General features: G+C 40.4%; 1 protein-coding gene across 2 annotated transcripts in view; it reads left to right on the plus strand.

Moving 5' to 3' along the window:
• CRYL1 (crystallin lambda 1) overlaps positions 1–27089 on the plus strand; it is a 61165-nt gene that overhangs the window by 7922 nt on the left and 26154 nt on the right. For both annotated transcript variants that reach the window (XM_065678571.1, XM_065678570.1), the window contains 3 exons: positions 9481–9607; positions 21351–21512; positions 25524–25718. In XM_065678571.1, the coding sequence (XP_065534643.1) occupies positions 9481–9607; positions 21351–21512; positions 25524–25718 (484 nt within the window). The remainder of the gene's footprint in view (positions 1–9480; positions 9608–21350; positions 21513–25523; positions 25719–27089) is intronic.

Genomic DNA, 27089 nt, shown 5'->3' on the forward strand with positions numbered 1-27089 from the left:
TATATCTGTAAATTTATTCAAAACACTTGTCATGGGTAAAAATACTTGAGATTAAAGCTTGGGATTTGGATCTGCTGAAACAAGAGGAAATATGTATCGGGTGTCCACAATATCAGTAAACTAGATACAGAAAGAAAGGGAGAGTCTGTTTACTAAGGCCTAACATGGTATGATGGATTTACCACCTATCTACCTGTTGACAGGCACATGCCAGTCAGTGCCCTGACACATGAAACGACCTCACATTGGACTGAACTGGGTGTACCAGTGGCATTATTAACTAGTGTCTGCTCTAATGGAACAACCTTATGTTCTGAAGAAGCACTGATGAACAGCTTTATGCTACACTTGACCTACTGAATGTATGCTGTAGTAACCTGCCTTGGAAAATGTAACTTGCGTCCAGTATGCTGTCTTTTGAGTCAGTGTCATTCTGGTTTGAGTGGAAGATTGCTAAACTTTAAAATAATAAGAATTAGAAGAGCAAGTAGTACCCTGTTCCTGAAAATAATTCTAAAAGATAGGATGTAGAAAAACTTTAGTGCATGCCCCCAAGAAACCTTTTATGATTCTTGTAGTATGTAAACTTTTTTCAAATAGTTACTGTGCTACTGTTGTAAATATAATTATGCTGCTGATAAAGATTCATAAATTCCAGTGGAAATGGTGTATTTCTCCTCATATGTAACTGGTTCATGTTTTATATAGAACAGTTTTTGCACATATAATGAAAAACTTGCAAGGGGAGAAAGTTTGGTTGAAGAGGACACTAGAACTTGGCTATTTGCACACATATTCTGTGATTTTTGTTCTAGTAGATGCTGGTTAGATATGGTATTTACTTAGATACAAAACTTTATCTCTTCAGGATACAGGAGCAAGTGACTGACTTTTATATCTGAAATCGCAAACAATTGTATGCATAAAGCTGTAGATAATTTTATTAAAAAACAACATAGCAGATCTTGGTGCGTGGTACTGAATCTAAAGTAAAAGCGAGGGTGTTCAGTGAGAATTACTTGTTTGTCAGCTTTATCTGACTATAAACTGGTCCTCTGCATGGTTCAAAGATGTTGGACCTTTAAACACCTGGAGTCAAGCAGTCTTGAGATCAGAATGTCATACTTCCTCTCTTCATTAATTATTAATTTAGCCATAAATATTATTGGACTTGATACATAGTGCAGTATTGCACTAAGCAATGTCAACTTTTCTGTGTTGTAGAAGCACAGTTGCTATGAAAACTGAACAAGATGTGGGAGCTGGAAAAAGTGGCTTTCCCTTGTCCCACCCCTGGCCACGTGAAGTACTTTAAGAATTCTGTACTGTTGTAAATGGGGATCCGGAACTTGTCATGGAGTGCCTGATATATGGCAGGTCACAAGGCCAAGGAAATAAACCCTATGACTCTCTTTATAGCCAGAGTTTTGAATGACTTTCCCCTGTAACACATGTTCATTGTCTTTCTCTTTTCAGGAGGAGACTCATCTCCAGAAAAGACGTTAGAATGTACATTACTTCTTGCAGTCTGGTGCCCTCTTATGCTTTGTGTGTATGAAAAGGGGAACAGTTTACTGGATTGGTTTTGTAGCATGAGGAGTGCAGTGATGCAGGCTTTGCCTTCTTCTCCTGTGGCATGTTCCATGGCTGCGTGGCTAGATACTTTCCCAAGCTGGCTTTCTCTTCCAGTCTCTGTTCTGTATTGTATCAATACTATACTCATATCAAGGGCAAAATGAAGCTTGACTTAAGTCTTCCTTGTTAGTTTTATATATCTCATTTGAGGGGAACACTTAACTATATGATTCTTTTCAAAGTGTATTTTGGTATTGAGTGCCTGACACTGATGCATCAAGCTTGTGCTAAATCATGGGCTTCATTCTACCTTTTCAGTTTTTCTTTGTTCTCCTTCCCCATTCTTCCCCTTGAAAAGTGTAAGTGACTAGCTAGGTGAAATTGATTCATTTGCAGAATTAAATAGAGAATGCATCGATAGGCTTTGGCAGGGGATATATTCTGTCTCTCAAAAGGTTCTGCCTGGCCATTCTGTAGTTGAAGATGCCTCCAAAGGGAAATGTTGTCTTTTCACTTCATTCCTCTATGGGAGCCAGTCCGCTGGGCAGCTAGGACATATGATTTAAATATGAATGATCTTTGTGATTGCAGAGGCTGTGTTTTGAGAACAGTTATGGTGTTGACATTTGCCTGGTATATGGAAGTAACAGATTGTCCAGAAAGCTGTATAAATATCCATCTGTGAAGGCTTTCAAGGCTTGGCTACGCAAAACCAAGGCTAACTGAATCTGGTGTTAGCAGTATGTCTGCAGGTATAAGAAGCTGGACTTGAGACTTTCCAGGGCCCCTTTCAGCCAGTGTATCTGTGACTCTGGGAGACCCTAGTTTCAGGCTGGGTTAGCATGGTTAGAAGCAAAGATATGAACTGTGGGTCTCTGTTTTAGGTAGGCCTACTTTGGGTTTGGTGAGAATTTCCATCTCGAAGCTAAACTTAACACCCTGAGAGTGCCATGGCTGGAAAGCAGTTTGTATGATAACTTCAGGAGTTCTCAGAATTTTGATTTGCTTTTGTGCACCACCATGCTCTTACACTGTAGTCCTTTGCTTTGTGCCTCTTCAAAACTGAGTCAAAGGCAGATGTGTAACTATCGCTCTTTAATATACTGCCAAACCTATGGATGAAGTATTTGACAGCTCTGGATCTCTCTTGTCTGGACAGAAACATACATACTTTTGTGGTCCAACTTGTACTGCAGTCTTATGAAGACATAATATGTAATAACTCTTCCCTGGTGGTCTATTTTGTGGTTACCTTTAGTCTCGGGGAGGCAGGAAGAGGGAAAGTGGTTGATAATGGCCTTCAGACAGCTAACTGCAGCTCAGTATTAGCAGCTTCCTATTTGGCTGTTTCATGTGTGAGCTTGTCCCAGTGTCAGGGGCTCTCAGTTGGCTACTTGATCTGTTGTGTCTCATGCTAGGTAGATGTGACCACTGATGTTTTGTTTGGTTGTTTTGCTTTGTTTTTTTTTCCTGTGCCAACTACCCTCTCATCAGACAGCACTAGGTGGTAGTGCCATGACTGGTTAATGGTGCTAGTCTTTGGGTAGTGGTGGTTGGCTAGATGTGTTGTCTTTCCTTCCCTTTCCCACCTTCGCCTTAATAGTTTTGATAGTAAGTTTATGATTAAGTGGTCTTTAATCTTGCAGGTATTTGCTTGTTGCAACAGTGTGTGCTGAATACTATGACTGCCCAGTAGTAACTATGGATAAATGTGAGCAAGTGGGGTATGAACAAGATGGCTGTAGTGTTAGCATCGCTTGCAAAGTTCTTCTGTAAAGACACATAGGGTGGGAGTAGTAATCAAGAGCACTCTAGGCAGTTTATGTGATCAGGAGTGTTACTAGAGGTTGGGTGCCTTATCTTGAAGCAAATAGTGGCTCAGTTCCCAGAGTAGTGTTGACATAGGCAGCCAGGTACAACAGTAAAACTGCAGGTAGACCAAGTGTGGGCTCTAAAAGGAAGTAGTATTTTCTTACGGAAATTCTTCAGAGACCTCACAAGTACTGAGTCAAACTCTTCAAGCTGTGCACACGATACAACTACAGAGTGAAGTCCTGTGGTGTGTGCTGTGCCTGTGGCTGCAATGACCTTTGTCTGTGGTCATCCTCAGGGATGATCACCCTGAAATCCAGGCTGCCTTGAATGAAAAGTCACCCAGCAGATGTCAGTGGTGCACTGCTGTATATACCAGTGGGCCTGGCTAGTGCCTAAATGTATGATAAGTATCAGGGGACGCTCACTTCCTTTGCCACACTTTTGTGGTAGTCTTAATACCCCAAGGGAATATAAAGAGGGCTTAGTATTTGGAAGACTTAAAATTCATTTGTCGACTAAACCAACTAAAATGTCAGTAAATATATTGGCAAAGAGAAACAAAGGAGAAAATTCCCTAGGAGGGAAGGCCAAAATTGAAGTAGTACATGTGTTCCTTATTCCATGATTTAAACAAACATACTGAATTAAATAAATGGCTGATGTGAAGAATTTTGTTTGGGAGGGAAAAAACCAGTCCAGTGATTTTGCAGGTTAATTAAGAAATGGTGTTCTTAGTACACAGTGTAGTGTGTAATTGCTAATGACAGAGAAGCAAAGATGACAGAATTGTCATCATTGGCAGACAAGGAAAGGCATAAAACAAGAGATGGGTGCTGCAAACTTCTGTAAGAGCTTGTGGAAGAAAAAAGCCAGATCTCTTGGTCTATGGCTCTCGCATTTTTGAATCCTTCCATTAGCAATCACAGGCTGGCATTTCAGAGGACCAGGGAGGATGAGACAAATGTAGTATTACAGAGGAACATTTTCACCCTCTTTTTCAAATAAGGAAATAGTTCTATTGTGGTCTCTTCAAACTTAAATTTTTTATTTTTTTAAAGGAATATACAGCTTATGAGCAAGAATGCTGAATTTGGGCAGGAGCACAACTACATGTATGCTGAAGTAAAATTCTCATTCTCTGGAAGTTAATGGTAGATTTGGTAAGCCTGTTCAAGCTAAGATCTGATGCTGAGGTGTGACTAGCTTCTATATAGTTAATTAGGAATTGGATTGGTTTTAAATAAATTCCTGTGAATTTTCATATTTGGCTTAGAATACTGTGATCTCAGTGTCTCATTTACTGCCATTATAAAATGTTACTGCATGCTTGGATGCCTAAAAATTGTCAGACAGACACACCTGAAACACTTAGTTCTTCCTCTCTAAAAGAGAGCTGAAGATGTTTGTCTCAGATGTGTCTCTTGACAGAGTATGCACGGTGAAGCCCACTTGTTTTCTTTAAGGAATTCTAGAGGAGGAAGCGTAATATTTTTATTTGATCTACGAACTCAATACTTGTTGACAAGGAAGAGCTCTAAATAAAAGGATGGTTTGACAAAGTGTGAGTGCATTCTCACACATTGCTCAGCAGGAGTTGGTAGAAAATGAAGCAGCGTGATCTACATTCTTCTCCCTTTTAATTTAAAAAGCTGCTTGAAAAATACAGAATCTTAGAATCATAGAATAGTTAGGGTTGGAAACAACCTTAAGATCATCTAATTCCAACCCCCCTGCCATGGGCAGGGACACCTTACACTAAACCATGTCACCCAAGGCTCTGTCCAACCCAGCCTTGAACACCGCCAGGGATGGAGCATTCACAACTTCCTTGAGCAACCCATTCCAGTGCCTCACCACCCTCACAGTAAAGAGCTTCTTCCTTATATCCAATCTAAACTTCCCCTGTTTAACCCGTTACCCATTGTCTTACCACTACAGTCCCTAATGAAGAGTCCCTCCCCAGCATCCTTATAGGACCCCTTCAGATACTGGAAGGCTGCTATGAGGTCTCCACGCAGCCTTCTCTTCTCCAGGCTGAACAGCCCCAACTTTCTCAGCCTGTCTTCAGACGGAAGGTGCTCCAGTCCCCTGATCATCCTCGTGGCCCTGCTCTGGACTTGTTCCAACAGTTCCATGTCCTTCTTATGCTGAGGACACCAGAACTGCACACAATACTCCACGTGATTTCTCAAGGGAGCAGAGTAGAGGGGCAGGATCACTTCCTTCGACCTGCTGGTCATGCTCCATGCCCAGGATACGGTTGGCTTTTTGGGCTGTGAGTACACACTACTGGCTCATGTTCATTTTCTCATCAGCCAACACCCCCAAGTCCTTCTCCGCAGGGCTGCTCTGAATCTCTTCTTTGCCCAACCTGTAGCTGTGTCTGGGATTGCCACAGCACAGGTGCAGGACCTTGCTGCACTTGTCGTGGTTAAACTTCATAAGGTTGGCATTGGTCCACCTTACGAGCATGTCAGGGTCCCTCTGGATGGCATTTCTTCCCTCCAGCCTATCAACTGAACCACACAGCTTGGTGTCATCAGCAGACTTGTTGAGGGCGCACTCAATCCTACTGTCCGTGTCACCAACAAAGATTTTGAACAAGACCGGTCCCAACACCAATCCCTGAGGGGCACCACTCATTACTGGTGTCCCGCTGGACATTGAGCCATTGACCACAACTCTTTGCATGCTGGCATCCAGCCAGTTCTTTATCCACCGACTGGGCCATCTATCAAATTGATGTCTCTCCAATTTAGAGACAAGGATGTTGTGTGGGACAGTGTCAAACACTTTGCACAAGTCCAGGTAGATGACATCAACTGCTTTACCCCTGTCCATCAGTTTCATAGAAGGCCACCAAATTGGTCAGGCAGGATTTCCCCTTAGTGAAGCCATGCTGGCTGTCACCAAGCACTTTGTTGTTTTTCATGTTCATTAGCATGCCTTCTAGGAGCATGTGCTCCAAGATTTTGCCAGGCACAGAGGTGAGACTGACTGGTCTGTAGTTCCCTGGGTCATCCATTTTCCCCTTCTTGAAAATGGGGGTTATATTTCCCTTTTTCCAGTCGTCGGGAACTTCACCGGCCTGCCATGATTTTTCAAATATGATGGCCAGTGGCTTAGCAACTTCACTTGCCAGCTCCTTCAGGACCCGCGGATGGATTCCATCAGGTCCCATGGACTTCTGTACTTTAAGGTTCTTAAGATGGTCTTGAACCAGATCCTCTCCTACAGTGGGCCTAAGGTCTTCATTCTCACAGTCCTGCATCTGCCATCCAAGACTTGGGTGGTGTGGTCAGAGCATTTGCCAGTGAAGACTGAAGCGCAGAAGTCATTAAAAACCTCAGCCTTCTCCAAATCCAGGATGGCCAGTTCTCCTGATAGCTTCCGGAAGGGGTCTATGTTGTCCCTAGTCTGTAGAATCCCTTCCTGTTCTTTCACACCCCTTGCCAAATTTAATTGTAACTGGGTCTTTGCTTTCCTGACTGGTCTCTAGCTTTCTGGACAACATCTTTATATTCTTCCCAGGCTGCCTGTCCTTGCTTCCACCTTTTATAAGCCTCTTTTTTTACCTCTGAGTTTCCTCAGTAGCTCCTTATCCATCCATGGAGGTCTCCTGGCCCTCCTCCTACACTTCTAGTTGGGATGCAACACTCCTGAGCTTGTAGCAGGTTATCCTTGAATATCAACAAACAGCCTTGGGCCCCCCTGCCCTCCAGGGCTATATCCCATGGAACCTTACTAAGCAGGTTCCTAAAGAGGCCAGTGTCTGCTCTCCTGAAGTCCAGGGCAGTGAGCTTGCTGCACGCTCTTCTCACTATCCTGAGGAGGTCCCGAACTCGACCATCTCATGATTGCTACAGCCAAGGCTGTGCTGGAGTATCACATTTTCAACCAGCCCCTCCCTGTTGGTGAGCACAAGGTCAAGCATGGCACCTCTCCTTGTCGGCTCCTTTATTATTTGCAAGAGGAAGTTGGCTTCCACACAGCTCAGGAACCTCCTGGATTGCTTGTGCCAGGCTGTACCATCCCTCCAACAGATATCAGGGTGGTTGAAGTCCTCCACGAGGACAAGGCCTGCAAGCATGAGGCTGCTCCTATCTGGTCGAGCGCTTCATACATAGAATCCTCTTGATCAGGCAGTCTGTAACAGATCCCCACAGTAATGTCCCCCATTGCTGTTCGCCCTTTGACCCTGACCCACAAATTCTCTGTTAACTGATCACCGGTCCCCAGAGTTCCATACTCTCCTGCCTGTCACTGACAAATAGCAAGTCCCCTTCCCCATCTGCCAGGCCTGTCTTTTCTAAAGAGCCTGTAACCTTCCATGCCAACACTGCAGTCACAGGAGCCATCCCACCATGTTTCTGTGATACTGTCATATCCCTGTAGACATGTACACATCTCTTAATTCCTCTTGTTTATTCCCCATACTATGGGCGTTTGTATAGAGGCATCTGAGCCAAGCTCCAAATGAAGCTGGCTCATTGGCTGGAGCAGCTGAAATAGCTCTGCATCACTCAGAGCATTTATTATAGGTGCTGGCAACTGACTGGAATGATGTCCTCCTCCCCCAACACATCTAGTTTAAAGCTTTTTTGACCAGCCTGGCAAGCCTCCTACCAAAACAGCTGTCAGTCCAGCTCCACCAGCCTCCAGTAGACCTGGCTTCCCAAACTGAGTCCCATCTTCTAAATACCCAAACCTGTGATTACAGCGCCACTGCTGCCCTAGGGTGTGTTAGAGCTGGACTGGAGAAGCGGTATGGGGCTGACATTATCCTGACCCTGTGGCTGGCTGCTTGTCCTGCTTCTGAAGGACTGAGGAAGGTGTCTGGCTGCTGTAGGTGGTGACAGACATGGGTTCCAGCCTCCTAGGTGCAAAAATTAATCCAGTGTTACTGTCTGGATACGTGGAGGGACCTGGGTGGATGTGGCTGGTAGTGGAGATCATCTGGGCCTCTATAAATAACATGTACTGTTCTGTAAAGCCCCTAATGAAGACTCCCATATGTGCCACAGTCACTTAAGAAACATATATGTGATGGTTCACAGGCTGTTTTCTGTATTCAGTGATATGATTTCTGTGGTACGAAATACAGTTTCCAGACTGTACAGCTTCTCTGTTTCCTACAGCTTGGCCACCTGCCAGCTGTGGCAGGTTCAATTTATTTGTCACATAAAAAGGCATACAGAAATAAGCGAACACTTCAGAACTAGGTTGTTAGGGAGAAGAAAGGATTATTTATTTTTCTCCAGCTGTTAATCATTAGCTCAATTTCCTCCTCCTCTCTTCAGGATGAACAATTTTTGCTGAATAATAACCAAAGGCTCAGAGGAATTCTGGCTTGAGGTAACTGACAGATTTAACCATGGTAATGGCTACATTGAATAGTTTTAGGTTGATTGTGATCTAACAGCTTAATCCCACTTCATTTTCTGTGGAAATTGCTCCTCTAGGTGACTTTTAACAGTTTCGAAAATAGCTTGCTTGCTTGCTCTGGATGTTGGAGAATTTCAAACTGTAGAGACTTTGAGAAGGTGGCATATCTATCCCAGCAAAGGTGTGTTCTTGAACATTCATTTCAAACTCTGGCCGCTCTATTTAGTAACTACCTGAAATTTTTGATACTTGCTCTGTAGTCAATACCCATATGGTGGTATGGATTTGTTAGGAAGGACTTTTGGGTGTATGGAATGTATTTATTTCTGTACAGTCAGACAGTGTTCCTGCAGTGAGGCTTCATAACGAAAGAAACCTGTTTGTAAAACTAGATGAGGTATATTAAAGGGACCTCTCTTGGCGTTAAATGAGTAGAAAAATTCTTGCTGATCTTGCACCAGTGAAAACAAGTTTGAGGTGGTGACAGGCATGGCCTAGGAGTAGATCTTAGAGCTGCCTGTGCTTGAAGAGAGCAAAGAAAAATGACTGAAATTGACATTTATATTTTTGAGATTAAATATATAAATGTATGCAGTGCCAAATAGCATAGTACTACTGTTTTACTGTTTTTTTAAGAAGCTTTTTAAAAAATTAACGGTGGTTTAACAACGATCAAGTACTTAAATTCATGTATGTTTTTGCCAGCAAACAAATGAAAGACCTGGAGGAGTCGGGATTCCTGAAAGGATCTTTGAGTGTGGAGCAGCAGTTGGCTCTCATTAGCGTCTGTACAGACCTGAAGGCAGCAGTAGAGGGTGCTACTTTCATTCAGGTAAGCAAAGGTTTGACAACTCCTGGCAGTGTAGAAAGATGATCAAGAAGGAGCTGTGCTGTTGTGCAGTAGTGGGCAGTGGAGAGTTCAACATCCTGATCCCATAAGGATAGTTGTGCTTGTTAAAGTTCTTTCTAACCCAGTATCTTGACATGAGAGTTCATGCCACTTTGCAGGATTTCCTACTCAAGAGTCAGTGCAAGTTTCTTCTGTGTTATGTTGGAAGAGGCTGGCAGCTAAACTGAGAGAAAATTGCTGACCTCCATGTGTAATGAAGACTGTACCTGTTAGAAAGATGAATGTGAGGGGAGGTAAGCAGGAGATTGCTGGGGATTGAGTATCTCTTAGGGAGCACCACACATCCTAGTGCTGAGAGTAAAATGTGTTTATCTCCAGGTTGGGAAGGCAGGGAGCATGGCTGAGTTCAGGGGTGACTTCTTCTCTGAATGTAAGGGAGCAGTACAGCCAAAAGCAGTTATCGCTGCGTTTTAGAGTATTAAAAACAGGTTTGATGTATAGGGCTGGAATCTGTGCTGCTAAGTAAAATTAGGATGGGGCACAAGCTGAATTACTGGACCTGATAGTCTATGGCTGCTTAACCATTAGTATGATCACTGATACTGGCATAGTTCAGGGAACAGGTGAATCAGGGACCATAGCTGGGATAAAGTATGCATGAGTTTGGATTAGGCTTGGCATCTTCTACCCTGTGTTGTCCCCCACATATTGTACATTGACTGTCTATATGTTTGTATATGCTGCACACAAGAATTTACAATTTATACTGTTTCGAGCTGTAATTCCCACAGTCTGCTTAGCGGCAATGCGTCCTTAATAACAGATTGAACTAGAAGAGGACAGATTTCCAGATTTTCAGTACCTCCCCAAGTTGGTGAGGTGGAGTGAGAGGGAACAAGAGACAGTGGAAAACCTCACAGAGGAGTCAAGGCGTGAATGCACTATAGACTTTTACAGTGGTATTCTATTTTGTGTTTGTTTTCTCCAGATCATGACACTATACACAGTTACCCTATATCTTACTGTTTCATTAGTAATGAGCTCAGAGCTTGTCAGTTCATGTAATTGTTTTCAGCTAGGTATCGCCTACCTCTACTGAGGTTAATCTGCAAATTCCTTGTCTAGTCACTCAATCCTGTAAAATCCTTCTGCAAATGTTTGCAGTTGTAGTGATGATGACCAGCTTAATTTTACGAGCAAACTTTCAGGTCACTTATGAATGGATATAACAAAGAGCACACATGTCTGCAAAACCACACTGGTCAGCATTTTCCACTGCCTAAGAATTGACTGTTCTTCCTACCTTGTGCTTACTATCTCTTTCCCAGTTGCTGTCTGTGAAAGGACCTTTTATCTCCAGTTGACTTCCATGAAAGCTTTTATTATTTTTTTTGTTGCAAGATTTCTGGGTATTCACACCAACTGCATCAGCTATGTGACTCCTGTGTTTATGCTTGCCACTTCCTTGAGAGAATTCTATTAGGTCTGAGTCAGGACTTCCATCTGAAAAGTTGCTTTGATTCTTCCTCATTTAACTCATTGGGTCCTACCCTTTTTTCTTAACTTGCTTGATAGAGACATAAGGCTTACAGATTCATTGTTGAGATCTTTCCTGAAGTTGAGTTAGGGTTGCCACTCTTTGCACTTTGGTGCCAAAATAGTATACATTAAATTTTGCTTCAAGTATGTAGTTTCTTATCACTGTTAATGTGTTTGATATTTCAGACATATCAAAGCATGTTTCAGTACCTTGGTCCTTATCCCACTCTCCTCTGTTCTATAAATTCTTCAGCTTCTTCCAATTTGAGATAGACCCTGGGAGCCCCAAGACTAAGGCTTCAGTTTTCTGCAAGGATTAGAAGGCAAAACAAAACAGTTGTAAAGAAATCACTGCTCAGTGGGTATTTTCCAGTTCCAGATCCTTCTGTACACTGATCTTCTCTTGTTCCTATGCGTTCTTGTCCAAGAAGGGGTAAATTTTAATTTTTATTACTCCTCCTGTAAATTGCGGAAAGGGGTGGGGGTGTCTGTGTGTATGCCACCACCTTTGTTTTGTCCTATTGTGACAGACTAACAATCCTACATCACAGCATTCATTTGGGTATCATATCGACTTTGTGAAGGCTGCCTTCTTGTTTCCAGAAGACTCTCCTAGTTCTGCCAGTTTTCTTTTGCTCTTTCAAGTGTTTCTTACTACCTGGTATGTCCGTGTGGTGTCTTTGCTTTCTCTGTATGCTACCTGTAAGGATCTGATCCTTCTAACTACCGACTTTGCATCTCCTTATCATCCTCACTTTTTATTTTTCTATCTTCTTTTGAAGCTGAGCACAGCTGTGATGGAGTTAGTGGTTCTTGTTGCTCTAAGAGACATACTGAATTTTAGTATGCTATTGTTCCCATTAGCCTCTTCAACAGTAAGATTTTTTTAATAAGGCCTTGCATGCTACTTCAGATTAAATCAGGGACTGCATCCTCTCCTGCCTTTCTCTCTGCGTCAGCTGATCAATGAAACAGATGTCGAGCAAATGTTTCAAAATCAAAGTAATTTTGACTTGGAAGAAATCTGTGGAAATCATTTGGTCCAACCCATTGCAGGACTATTTGTGCAGTTGAGCCTTGAATATTTCTCAAGCATAAACACTACTGGTCTATTTGGGTAACTTGTTACAACGTTTGATTACCCTCATTGTGCGACTTCTTACCCAGTATCTAATTGGAATTTCCCTTTTTGCAACTTGAGTCTCTTGCCTTTCGTCCTATCAGCATGGACCTCTGAGAAGAATCTTTGTGTTCCCTTCAGGTATTGAAGGCAGCAGTATTGTGTTGATAGCCTCTGAATAGCAACAGTCTACCTGGGGTAACTCAAGCTTTCTGGTACTATTGTATGTTCCCTTAGCCCTTTTGATATCTCAACATGTAGTTGTTTAGTATAGAAATAAAAATAAACTCAATAGCTGCAGTAGTTGTGCTCAGGGGTAACAAATACTTGCGAAACACTGGTGGTGGTCATCATATCAGCTCATCAATTTCAAACCATAACATCAAATTTTGGTTTGATACAAAGTGTTACCAAATATACAACGTAAATGGACAAGTTACTTGAACTAGTCTTTTCCACTCTCTTCTCAAGAGAAAATTAAAGATAGAATCTTAATTCTTAGGCTTACGGCATTATTTAAGCAACGAACATACTACTTTATGGCTAAAGTGTGTTAAACTTCAGAAACATTGCCTAATGCAGCTTTGAACCTGGAAGGACAAAATCGACTAGTTGTAATTTATGAGGGCAAGTATTCTGATGTTTAATTGCTTAAAAAATGAAACATCAGTTGCATTCCTGTTAGTTGAATATAGAGGACTTTGTTTTCTTGCTTAATGATACAGCCTACTCATTAACTTGTTAAAGACTCCTATGAGAACTGCACTTCATTACCCTGGATTTCAGTTTGTTAAATCATAACTTCTCTTCAAATTTAGCCTATGTAGAGTAAATCCATTTCAAGCTTTAAAAATTTCCTTCATATTTGCTCTCCTTGAATGAATTCTGTGAACAGTTGCCTTCTATGTCGTTCTCATGGGACATAATGTAGAACAAATGAGATGAAGGAATAAAAAGTGAAACTTCTGAAATTACATTGGTGAAGATATAAAAGTGAAAAAGATGCAAGAAATAAGTAGAAACATCGAGTAAGGGGAAAGTTCGTAACAGTAATGTCAAGAACCTTTAAAAAAAGTTATGCCTTGGTGCATATTTTTTTACATATTGCTTCTCCTGAGCATTTTTATGAAGTGACTTGTCTTGATTAGTGCTTTGCATCAACTTCAGAAGGAAATTAGTGTGGGTTTTTTTACTATAATACTGAGTATTTGCCCAGTTTCACTTCTCAGAGCTTTTCTATGCTACTTAAAAGTGCATAACCTATAGCATTCAGTTGAACACACACTGCAAACTTCTTGCATCATTAAAAGCTTAAATTCTGAAACAACTTTTCTGTTAGCTGAAAACTCCATAAAGACACATGGAGTCAAATTAATAGATGCATTTGTATTTTAATGTCCCTGGCATGGGAATATTGTGGATGAGATAAATGTTTCTTAATTCTGTGTTCTTAACTTTCCTCTGTAAATATATGATGATTTTTGTCTTGTGTCTATATGTAACTACTGGGTACTAACTCAGTAGTACTCCTTTCACTATTGAAAATATATTTGAGTGGTTGTGTGTCTAGTTCCTGAAGAATATAAACTGAATAGAAATCAGTCCAGTACTTGTATGACATCTTGGCACAATGCTAGTAAAATTAAAACATATCTTTTTAAATGCTTTGCTTTGGAACAATTTACTAAAAGAATAATAACATTTATTATCTCTCAGAGGATAAGACGACTAACTGTTGGTAAAATCTTACTCTTGACACTTGAGCCGCCATGTACCTTGGTGAGTGCAAGGCTTGGCTGAGCTGGTTGAAGCTGGCTGCAGAGGGTGGCTGAGAGGTGATCTCTGAACCCATCAGTCATGATGTAGCATGGGACAAAGCAGGCTGGCAAGGGCATGAAAATAAGTTTGTAACTTACACCTTGTGGTCTTGAAGCATTTACAATTTTGCCTTAGAACAGTATCTTCCCATGGTGGTGCCTCAGAAGGGGAGCCCAGCATTGACTTGGGAGCCTTGACAATAGGTGTCTCCTGTCATAAAAATTTGTCTGTGTAAAGTACGAGTTTCTACCCCTAGCTTTCGTCTTACTTTCCTTGTGGCTTTCAAAAACCTTTTTATGCCTGGGGATGAGGGAATATCTGCCGACAGCAGTGGGTGAAGATGTCTTCAGCTGCCCTGAGTTCATAGATTCTGGTTTGGAAGCTTGCATTAATAACGTACCTCTGTAAATACAAAGCTGCTGGAAGGCAGAGTGTGCAAGCATTGCAGTAACATGTCTTCTTCTGGACTGGTCACTGGTCAGCTCCAGGCACTGGACAAACATTCATCTATTTGCTTTCAGCTGGGTAAATATAACCTTAGGCCTGGTTTTACCCTCCTTGTCTTAAAAACTGACCTGAGGCACCAGAAGTTATGTTTTGGTTTCTGAAGGAGCTAGTTTTAAGCATGTGACCTGACTTGCTGTTTTTTGCAGAGGTTTTGAGAAAACTCTTCCTGATTTTAGGGTTTGAAACAGTCTGATCACAAAGATCTACTGTGAAAAAACTTTACCAAGTCAGGGTTTTAGTTGAACTGAAACATGATGTTTGGGAAAACAGCTTTCCACTGTAGCTGCTGTGGTGCTGCTGCTGGATGGTCTTTTGTCTTTCCAAACTTTCTAACATTCACTCCGCATCTATCCTGCGCATAAAGCAACTAGTGGTGTTACCATTATAGACTTGAATATGGTGTTGGTCCCTGTTATAGGAGGTCATCACTGCCATAATTATCATCCTGCCCAGCAGTTAATCTCACTTCAGATTCTCTTTCAGTGTTCCTTTCTAGGCTGTATTCTATTCCGTTGCCTTTCCTAGATCACTTACCCTATTTTTCAGGATCGATGGAATTACAGTAGAAGAAAACAAAAGATCTGATCCTTTGAGAAAGGATGTTGGGAGGTGGATGTCAGTCAACCTATCTGATATATTGTTGCCTTTCCCTAAGGGAACAAAAGGGATCTTCATCCCTTCTTTAGCATCATGACCAGCTTGTCTGTCTTTTGAAAGTTTTGTAAGGCACATGAACATCATGGAATAAGATGGTTCTCTTCATGGCATGATACTGATACTAGATGAAGTAAAAGTTGCCTTCATTTCTTGTGTGTGTTTTAAAAAAAAGAAACTAAACCCTACTCAATCCCCCCAAAGACCCTCAAATCTGCAAGTTTGATTTGTAGAAGATGTACTTCTGAAAATTAGTACTTCATTAAATCCTGTTTTGTATTTTGTACTAAAGGTTGAACACACACTTGCAATTCAGTCATTTATTCTGAGCAGTATAAAATGCCAGTAACTTGATATTTTTATTGCTTCAGTTCCTTAACAGGATATATTTCTGAACTATAGGGAAGTACAAAATATTTCTATGTAAATGCTGTATTTCACCTCACCAAAGTGTTACTTACTTGTACAGTATCATGTGGTAGACAATCTTTCATGTCACTCAAGAGGCAGGATTTAAGAAGCATCAGATTTCACACTGGTATTTGCTCATAAATTCAAGGCAACCAAGAAGTTAATACCTTATATTTGAAGCCCTACTCTTTTTTAATTAGGTTAGTCTGGAAGTACTGTTGGAAGTAACTTATTTATCTACTGTCCTTTAGTTGATGATTTTGAGTTCTATTAAAGCTCTTCTGAATATGAATTTAGCACTGTTCTAAAAGCCAGGCATTTACGGATTTGCTACAAGACACTTTTATAACTGTATTTTGAATGGAAATACAAACAAGTTCAAATCCCATGAATCGGAGTTAAACTGGTATGGGTGGTGTTGTCCCTGTTCCATCACTCCGCACCCCATGTCTGTCTGCTGTTGCCTTACGCCCCATGCCTCTAGTCCTCTGCTCCTCCCCAGATCAGCGCGTAAGAAAACCTCACCTTTATCAGAATGTTCCTCTTTACCTTTGCTGCCCTATGCACTAGAGTTATTCAGAATCAGGCTGGAAGGGACTTCAGAGGTTACTTGGTCCAACCCCTGCCCCAAGGAAGGATCAGTCATACCTAAACAATTGTCTGTCAGAAATAGGTTAACCTGTTCCTAAAATCCTTATGTGATGTGATTCCTACTTTCCTGTGTTAAGCATTTTACTTCCGTGCGTACCTGCTCTTTAGAAAGCCTGTACCTTTCTACCTTTTTGTGTCAAACAGTGATAATGGTGCCCTGTCATTATCATCCAATTTCCACTCTGCTTTTCAGTTAAAGGAGCTGCTGTCCTTATCCTGCTTTCTTACCCTTGGCCTACAGAATAGTTCTTGTTCAGGTTCAAAGTAAAGTCTTCAAAACAAGCTACACAGCCTTGGCAGTGGGCTAACTACAGTTGGTTTACATCCAAGGGATCTTTCTTTTGCCAAACATATTTTTGTTAAAGACCTGGTATTTGGACATATACATGAAACCATTTTGAGGTTGTATACTCACCTGTGTGGAATGATTATCTGTAGGGGGTAGAGGGGCAAACAACCTGATGCGCTTCTGTTCCCTTGTGTATATCCCATGTGGTTTGTGTTTCTGCATCACCTCTAAGTGTTTCAGGGTTAAATCTTACTTAACCTCATGTCCCTGCTGTGGTGCTCCCCCTGCTTTCCCTGTGACCATAGCTGCTGGGGGCTCCAGTACTAGTCATGCTGTAACATAATTGTCTATTATCAGAGTCTGTGCTGTTTGGTTGTTTCTGTATTTGGGTTTTTTGTTGGTTTTTTTCTTTTAATCTTCCTCATTTTAACTGATCAAAATGCTGTCACCGCACTGAAAGGTGTGCAATAGCCTGGGGACTTCTTCAGTAACAGCTGTGTATACATGTCTGTGCTGCATCCCAAAACCCTACAGCAATTTGCAAGAGTGTGTATGTCTCATGCCCTGCTGCTGTCCCTGCCTTTACACTCAGATGACATTAACATAATTTTCTAAAAGGAATCTGAAGTAAATGTGTTTTCCCACCACTATTTTTGCTGTTTGAAATGATGCACTTTTATTTGGCCCTTTGTCTTCGTGTATATCATGGTATACTGGTATATATACCTACCATCCATCTTTAAAGTGTCTCAGAATAAGCATCTAAAACTCCTTCACCATTTTGAGGGGGACTGTGATGGAAAAGTCCAAAATACATGCACTCAACTGTTTACGTTTGAAATACATAATAATTTTGAATTTTGGTGAAATTACGAAACCTATACAATGCATAACACGTTTTAGATAGTTGAGCTAAATCATAATGGTTAACAAAATTTTGTTCTGATATAAAAAATGCCATTTTATTTCTTTGCTTGTTTCACTAGCTGAACTCCCAAACTCTTCAGTCAAAATGTCACATTTTTTAATTGCAGGGGATATGGTTCCCAGGGTTCATGTGTGTGACCCCTGTTTACTGAGTAAAATGCACATCAGTGTCTGACATGGAATACAAAAGAAATAAGCTCTGGTTTCCTTAATAAAAGGTGCATCTTAGGTCCTCAAGAACAGAAATACAGACCTCAGACTTGCAGAAGACCAAACTAGCATGTCCATACAAAAGCCTAAATACAAATAATAATTAGCAGTGAAATATGAACGGTAGTAGTGAGCACTGTTAATAGTATTTTGCTTAAATTGTAATTTGACTTCATGGATGCTATAAAATGGTGGTAACGACAGAAACACAGCAGTCTGTGCATCCGTAAGTGGAGCAAATAGGTGCAATCTTGCTTTGGTAAATTCAGTAAGCTCAACTTTGCCAGCAGTATTGGGAGGAACAGAATTGGTTATAAAATCGCAAGGTTTAATTTGTAGAGAGATCATTTTAGCATCTGTACTTTTTCTAAGTCAGCTGGGTTTTTGCAAGAATCTTACTGTTATTTGGATGTGGTAACATTATACAGAATAGTTGTACTTGACTGTACAGTCTCTAGCTATGGTAATAGTGCTTTGAAATGTAGGCTTTGGGTAGCTAAATTTCCAAGTCTTCTTTTCAGGTAATTTTAGTCTGTCTTTATATAGATAATCTGAATGTTTTTTAAAATCCACAGGTCCCTGCTTTATAAACAACTGTGTTAATAAGGCTTTGTTTTAAAAATAAGACATTCTAATATGACCTGATAGATTGAAAATAAAACAGTTATGCCTGAAGTATTTTCTGGGAAATTTCTTCTAGTGGAGTATAACTACAGAAGATATTGAAAGTATTTGTATACATAGATGAGGAACCAAAACTTTTAGAAAAGCTGTTTTTCTGAGATTCAGAACTCTTTGTCTCTTAACCCTGTGAAGATCTTTATATTCCAACAAAAAGCAGGACATAATGTGGTTCCAGTTACAGGAGAGCTGACAGTCAGGATCCATCTTGTGAGATAGTTTGGTGCTCTGAGAGCTGCTGCTGTATTCTTATTCTACAAGAGGAGAGAATTGCTGTCACTTGACTCTGGGAACTGTTCTACAGAAGCGCCCCCAAAATTGCAGCTAAGGCCATGCTTTGTTTCACCTTCCAGTACTAATAAATTTGCAGCCTTGGCAGTGATTCCCATTGCTAGTGTAAGGAGGTGTTTTGCAAGATGGTGTTTTGGGGCTTGTTTACCTAGGTGGTGCAGTTGAGTTACTGCCTTGGCATACCTGAGCATAGATGGGAAGAACCTGGGTAGATGCCAGCATTTAAACATAGGTAAATGAAGTTGTGCGTTTAGGTGAGTGTGGTCACATGTGGGAGCACAGATGGCAAATAGAATAGTGGGAATGGTCTGTGTGAAAACACAGGGACACTGTATTTAAACAGATGAAACTCAAGAGATTTCCATGTACTGGTATTCATGGGGTTGTGTCATATGAGTGCAGCTTTTTAATTAGGGGCAACTAGACCTCAGTCACCTTGTCTGGGTATCAGTGTTGTCCTTTAGGGAGAGAGTCTAGTACATGTTTATCTTTGTGTAGTTCTTTAAGAGTTCATAGGTTGGTCAAGTAGCTGACGTGTTCTCCGAACGTGTTTAAATAGTGTAATGCCTATTACCTTTAAGCCTTTAATTCAATACAACTCATCCAGAAGGTGGGTTTTAAAAATTAGCAACTATCATATTCTGATCAGGCTGTTAAAAAAGATGTCTAAATAAAGTTTAAATTGGAAATCATATTAGTAGCAACCTTGTTCAGGTGCTTAGGCCTTGGAACAAAAGTGTACTGTTCATTGCAAGTGAGAAGTATGATCTTCTTTACAAAAAGGGCGCAGAAATATAGTGTGTCACTTAAAATGCGTAGAGGTGTATGCTAGCCTTTTTGCACTGATTCTTTGAGACACTGTGGTAGCTTTAAAACTGTATCTTATCTGCTCACTGTTTGATCTTTTCTTTCTCAGGGTAAACAGAATAGCTTCAGACTGCTTCAGGCTCCATGACTGACAGCAAGTGAGGTTCCTGTTTATGGATTGTTTAGAGCTTAATTTCCCCCCTGTTCTTCAGGGAGTTGGTGTCTCTGGGAAAGTAATTGCATGCTTGAGGACAGAAAATTTATTGCACTGGTCCAACAACCTGAATACAATTGTGACACTATATGAGAAAGTAAAAGCAAATGGCCCATTCAGAAGCCTTATGTAACCGTGGCAGGTTTGAGTTTCCACCAGGTTTGAGTTTGCCTTTTTGATTATCATCTGATGTGAGAGGAGGCTTAGAGTTTCAAGTTCACAAACCTATTCAGAGCAACTCTTTTATTAGCTTGAATACTATCTGCAGTGTTCTCTTCATCTTTGGCTTTACTGAAAGAAACTTTTTAAACTTAACCAACAAGCAGGGATCCTGGAATTATAAGCAGAGTATCATTTTGTTTTGATAAGGCTGTCTCTAACTTTGGGCTCCATCTGGAGTTCTTGAATGACCCTGTTTATCTCTGCATCATAGAACTTTTAGTAATGTTCCATGCAACTTGCTTATTTTTTAAGACTTCAAATTACTTTTAACCCATTTACTGGTTAAAAAACTCTGTCTCTGGGCATTCCTGCCACAGAGTCTGAAGCTGCAGGTATTAAACATAATTTTTTGGATTATATTAAATATATAACCTTTCTCCCTATCCCCATATGCTGTTCAGCATAACAGGAAGGACGAAGTGAAGTACTGACAGGTGGGAGAAGGTTAGAGTTCAAAAGAGCAGGTATTTTCTGTATGTTTTATGGGCAAAGCTGAGGTTTTACAAATTTGGGATACTGTTTTGATTTTTTAAAACCCTTCAAAAAAAAACCCAGGAAACATGCTGGCTGTATTCCCCAGTTTTTATCTAATAGACTGAAGTCTTTCCTGTTGATTGTGGGATCCACTGTGGTTACTCTCCCATGTCCTTGTTCCCAGACTGGTGGATTTCTGCATGTTCTCCTTCAGGTAGCAATAGGGCATAACTTTGGAATTCTGGTGATTGTAGATCATGGCTCTTGGTTCATACATATGGAATTTCACACTACTGCGGAGCTGGACATGCTCAGTAGCTTTGGGAGAAGTTCTGATAGTGAGCATTCTACTTCAGAAATCTTTCACAGCATTCAAATGAATGGAAGTATTCAAGCTTTTTAAGCATGAGGGCCACTGAGGGTTGTTTCAGTGCAGGTTCCAGAACTGTGCTTTGGAATCTCTTGCTATAGTTCTGGAGGTTATAAGTTTGTTTTCTTTTGAGATACACCTATTAACTTCCATCTTGCCTGAGAGAGAGCACTGACTTCTATTGTGAAATTCTCCTAAAAAAAAAAAATGGAGATCAGGTCTTATTCCTTTGTACTCTGTTATCTCTGTGTTTGAGTAAAAGTCTGTATTTTAGACAAAGCAGAATTATTTGCTTTGTGTTAAATCTCCTGTGGTGTGTGATGGTGCATTTTCTGCTATAGTGAACTCTTGGGCTTTCCATTTCTTTGTATGTGGGAAAGTATTTTTGTGTAGTGGCTCACAGGTATATCTAGGCCGATTAAAATAGATGGTTTATGCTGAGTTCCTAGGTGTCATGGTGGGACCAGTGAAGTCTGGAATACTTGGAAAAATACTACTAAACTAGAAAACCTCTAATACTTATTTTTGTTTTTATTCCAGGAATGTACTCCGGAAAACTTGGAACTGAAAAAGAAGATTTTCAGTCAGTTAGATCTTATTGTCGGTGACAATGCTATTTTGAGCAGTTCAACCTCTTGTCTCTTACCCAGCAAATTATTCACTGGCCTTAAGCATGTTAAGCAGTGTATTGTGTCACATCCTGTAAGTATGATGTCATGTTTCAGTTTTGTAGTAGTAGTACAGGTGTTTAGCTGAACTGCATCCCAAATTCTTCCAAGCAGACTGAGAGATGTAGAAGGATATTTGGAGTGCTTGTCTGCCATCATTTGTGTTCAGGGACTTGACTTTTCAGAGGAGCTTTAGTTTGGTCATTAATTGAGCAGCAGCATTTTCTAAATTGAGAGGGTGTATGCATGATTCATATTGCTGGCTCAAGATAGGTTCTGTGTAAGCTGTTGTGATCATATTATTGTGTGTTACTCCAATAACTAGCTCCCAAAATTTAGGAATACTGTGTTTTGAAGCAAACCTATGGATTTCTTTATTCTTGTGGCATCATTAGTCTTTTCTGGTATCCTTTTTCAACTGCTGTTAGGGAACAGTGAGGGCCCAGACAGTGAGCTGCATGTGCTTATTAGGTAATGTCAACAGAAGATGGAAGCTTTTGACTCTGGTTTCTTCAGACTTCTGATGCAAAAGCAGTATACCAGAAGAGGAAAAGCAAGTGGATGAAATGGAGCAAATTGTACTTTGAGTTGAATCTGCATGCTTTGTGAGCAGTTTGGCCAGGGCACTGATGCAAAATTGGCATGACTAGAGGTGGCAGCAGAACCTCAAAATGCTGAAGGGCACTTGTGAGCCTTTATAGAGGTCTACATGGGGCTGCCAGACAGCAGTTTTATCAGGTGTCTTCTCCACATGGAAAAGCATTTTGTCTTGGTCACTGGGATTCTTATTGTTTCTGTTTTCCACTACTCAATAGCTAATGAATTTGTTAGCCTAATGTTAGCCTGGTGTTTGACAGATCACTTAAGAGAACTGTTGTTATGAAGGCTGGCAGTGTCTGAAGAAAGGTACTGATCTGCTGTCTGCAGTATGGTAACTACATGTTGTATGTCCAGGGCATCCTTCAGGGTGTAAAGTAAATGTCACTTCTGAGGCCATGCTGAAGAGTGTCAGTGTGAATATAAAACTACAGTGCTACTTTACTGTAATGTCTCTACAGCTACCTGTAGCCTAACGCTGCAGTGTCAAAGCATTTGGTCAGTCCCTTTCTGACACCTCTCTACCACCACCTAGGTGACTGGGAAGCAAAAGGAACAAAAGGATGGTTGCTTTCTGTATAATTAGCTTTCAACCCATTTTAATAAAAATAATAATAAAATTAAAAAATCAAACGTGAAAGTATGTACCTGTGCTTAGGTTTAGCCTTTCTCCAGTCTAAAATCCAGTAGTTCCTTATCTCGTATTTCCAGGGTTGTAACTTTCTGTAGTGCAAGAGAAGAGATAATGTCTCTTAGACTTCTGTATTAAGTAACTATAGCTATGATTTTTTTTTAACCCGTTCCTGGGCTTTCGCCTACTCTCTGACTGTCAGTCTTTGAGTTTGTTACTTTCTGACTGTTTTCCCAAGTTGATCTGTACCAGTTTACTTTCAGCTGCGGTCTTTATAGGAGCCGCTTCTGAAACCAGGTCATATCAGATCAGGAAAGGTAGCAAGTTCCTATGTAAACGTTTTCTAAGTTGCTGTTGTAAGGATTTTTCTGAAGCAGATAGCTGGAGTGCATTAAAATGTGTAATTGATCTGAAATTGCTTTGCAATCCAACTGAGACTATTTTTTTAGCCATCTTAGCTTCACTCAAAGAGCAGTGTACTCTTTCAGGGGCCTTTCTGCATCTGTTGTGTCAGGAAACATGCTTGCTTTGTAGTAATTGTTGGCTTTTGGTGTTTTTTGTTTTAACCATGGCCTTACTAACATCTTGAACGTTACAGTAGGAGAGTAGTGGCCGTAGGAAGCAAGCAGCTCTGGAAGACACTAAAAACAAGAAGTGTGGAATTTTATGTACCAGAAAAATTAAAAGCTAAAGTTGTAAAACCTGTAGCACAGGTGAGCATGTTTAGGAGAGATTAAATTAAATGATCAAAAGGCAGGAGGAACTCATCCCTTTGCCTTAACATAGCAGTAAGTTCAGAAATTAGAAAAAATAAATGAAACCCATAGCACAGCTGTCAGATAGAAATGCACAGAATACTTGTAGGTACAGCTGTTCTCTTCAGGCACTTTCAGGCAGTGTATCAATAGAGGCCTTCTGCAGAGAGGTTTGTTTCTCATGTACAGTGTGTGCCTGCTAGGTCACACAACTAGCAATATGGAGCTGAATGAGACTGTGTGTCACTGAGGGAAGTCCCTTGCTGTACAGGAAACCATTTAATCAAATCACCTTAAAATGTATTAAGCTCTATCTGTTAGATTATTTCTTTTTACCTGCACTACTTCTGCTCAAAGTTGTTTGTGTCTTCTAATTTTTGTTCCATTCTTACTAATGGTCAATTAAATGATTTTATGTTTATTACCAGCTTTTGTGTGGCTTAATTCTTTCACTGTATTTACTTTGACATATCCTTTCTTAGCTTTCATTTTGTACTCTAAGTAAGGTAACCTCTTCTGCTCCTTGAAGAAAGCTTCTCATTTTTAGAAACCTTCCCACATCCCCAATTTCACCCACATTTTACCACTTCTAGTTTTTACCAACATCTGTTACCTCACTCCTAAAAGATCGTCTTCCAGAGTCTCCTCAGTGTGTTCAAGAACACACCCATATATTCCCTGTGCCAAGTTCATGAAATAGAATATTTCAATAAGATCACTGTCAACACTAATCTTGGAAGAAATTTATAATAGCCTCAGTCTCTCTCAACAATTAACTTGTCCTGGTCCTGATTGGAGCCTGTGATATACTTAAGGGTTAGAAAAGGCTTACGAGAATGTCTTGGTGCTTGCAGTGTTTTGGGTCTTCCTAAATTGCCTGGCACCACACCTGCAGCGATGTCCATCATGCCATTCTCAGATATGGTGGTGGCACTGTCAAAGAGTCTGATGTGAGAAAGGTTATGTTGGAACACAAGGCACTTTAAAGGGAATGAAGTATGTTACATCAGTAGTTAGAGCAGATGTAACCTACATCAGGTTATGCATTGGTCAGACCCTACAGTAAAGGGAACCATATAAGTACTGAAATGAAAGAACACCAGAGAGAAAAGACTGCTTTCTCGTTGCTGTGACTAAATCCTGTACTTGATTACTTACTTACATGAGCACAGTTAAGAGCAGTTAACTATATGGAAGCATGGTGAAAGAACTGGTACTTAATTACCATCCCTTAAATGTCAGGGTTATTTATGGTAGCAATTTATGGTATGTTAGCTCCTTTTATTGCATGGAAACTAGACCAAGAGCTGAGTTCAACACCTTAAAAATATGGCTGAAGTACTGCTGCTTTTGCAAAGAGCATGCAGGCAGTGTTACTGCCTGTAACATTATGAACTGAGAACTCTTAGCTGTTTCTGGTATATTCTTTAGAATTTTTTGTTTATTGCTTCAAAAATTCATTACACAAAGGTCTTGATGGGAAAAAAAGTAGTACAGTGTTTGAAGATAACCTGTAAGTTTTTCAAAGTATGGGGGGTTTATGCAATATCTGTTACTGTTTAGCATATATTTACAGGCTTGGGCTAGTAACAGCTTATCTGTTAAGTATTACATCTTACATGTGGTGCTGAGCAGCAATAACTTTATAATAAAGTTCCTGAACATCTGAGAGGAAATGCCTTGCTTCATTTGGAAAGATAGATGGTGACCATATGTCTTAAAACAACAAACAGCCTGAAACAACATGAAAAAACTTGTTTGTCTTAACTCATATAAAATCTTCTAACACTGTTAGAGTGGTGTCATCTTTAGTGTAACTTCATGAATTTTGCTGGGGTTAAACAGTGTTAGATTTAATGCAAGATTTTTTTTATTATTATTATTAATTTGAATTACTACACCAACTTTCATTGGATTGGTGAAGTCTTTCAGGGTCTGAAGATAAGGCTGACTGTGTTCAATGGAAAATACCCATGCTAGTAGCAAGCTATAAAAGTGCTTTTTATTAGCTTTCTGTTAATTTGTTGATAGTTGACATTCTTCTTTTGTGATTTTTCTTGAGGTAAATCCACCTTATTATGTGCCGTTGGTTGAAATTGTTCCTCATCCAGAAACAGATCTGGCTACTACAGAGAGAACATATGCCCTGATGAAGAAGATTGGTCAATCTCCTGTCAAACTGAACAGAGAAATTGAAGGGTTTGCCCTGAATCGGCTCCAGTATGCAGTGATAAGCGAAGCCTGGAGACTTGTGGGTGTATGTATAAATTTTTTTTCCTGTTTCTGCAGACACACACTGCCAGTGTTATAGATGTGACAAGTGAGATTATGTATTTATAATTCCTATAAGTTTGTGTCATCTCTGTTAAACTGTCCCTTATGAACACAAAATATATATTAACATGCAACTTAAAACCAGGAAGAAGTGATATCCATTACAAATAGCAATGACTAACAAAACCAGAGTGATATAACAACTATCTTTTATCCAGCTTTCTTCTCAGAATACTGTCATTTTCAGAACAATCAAAGAACAATGTTAAAAGCACGTAAATCAAAATACTGATTTTTCTTTTTTCTAGGTTGTCTCATCGTTTCCAGTTATTTTCTGAATGTTCATGGCCTGCTCTACAGTCATTATGAAAATAATATTTTAAATGTTTTTTTCTTTAGCCTTTCAGTAATTGCACTTAGAAGTTCAACAGCTATTTGATACTTGCAGGTGAAGATAGATTTATCCTCCTCCTGCCCTAGCTGAGAATCATTTGTGTGTGCCCCTTCAGCTTTTCCCACAGTTAACTGTTCTGTGCTGCAGAGTCTGATCTTTCATCAGGAAGAGCTGAATTATGAGTCAGTTGCTATTCTGACAAGAAGAGATTCAACTGGGCTTGAGTGGGGCTTACTGGTTTTTTGTCACAGAGAATGTTTTCATTTTTCAAGCTGTTTGAACACCCATACACACAAGTATGGGTAATGATCTTAAAACTAAGGTACTACTAACATACAATTAAAAAAGCAACTCTTTTTTTCAAAGCAGTATCTGAACATAGTTGCTGAACTGATTTTGCTTGCCTGTTAGCTTCCACTAGCAACACAATGCAACAATATAAAGGAGGTGGTAAATAATAAAAACAGTAGAATCATAGAATAGTTTGGGTTGGAAAGAACTTAAAGCATCATCTAGTTCCAACCCCATGCCATGGGCAGAGACACCTTCAACTGGATGAGGTTGCTAAAATCCCCATCCAGCCTGGCCTTGAACACTTCCAGGGATGGGGCAGCCACAGCTCCTCTGGGCAGCCTGATCCAGTGTCTCATCACCCTCACAGTAAAGAATTTTTTCCCAATATCTAATCTAAATCTGCTCTTTCATCTTAGAGCCATTTAAAGCTCCCTTGTCCTATCACTACATTCCATTGAGGAGAAAGTCCCTCTCCAGCTTTCTTGTAGACCCCCTTTAGGTACTGAAAGCTGCTCTAAGCTCTCTCCAGAGCCTTCTCTTCTCCAGGCTGAACAAGACCAACTCTCTCAGTCTCTTTATGGGCTCCAGCCCTTTAGTCATCTTCATGGCCTCCTTTGGACTCACCCCAACAGGTCCATGTCGCTCTTGTCTTGGGGCCCAGAGCTG

Source organism: Lathamus discolor, chromosome 4 (genome assembly GCF_037157495.1).
Source record: "Lathamus discolor isolate bLatDis1 chromosome 4, bLatDis1.hap1, whole genome shotgun sequence".
In the NCBI taxonomy this organism is placed as follows: Eukaryota; Metazoa; Chordata; class Aves; order Psittaciformes; family Psittacidae; genus Lathamus; species Lathamus discolor.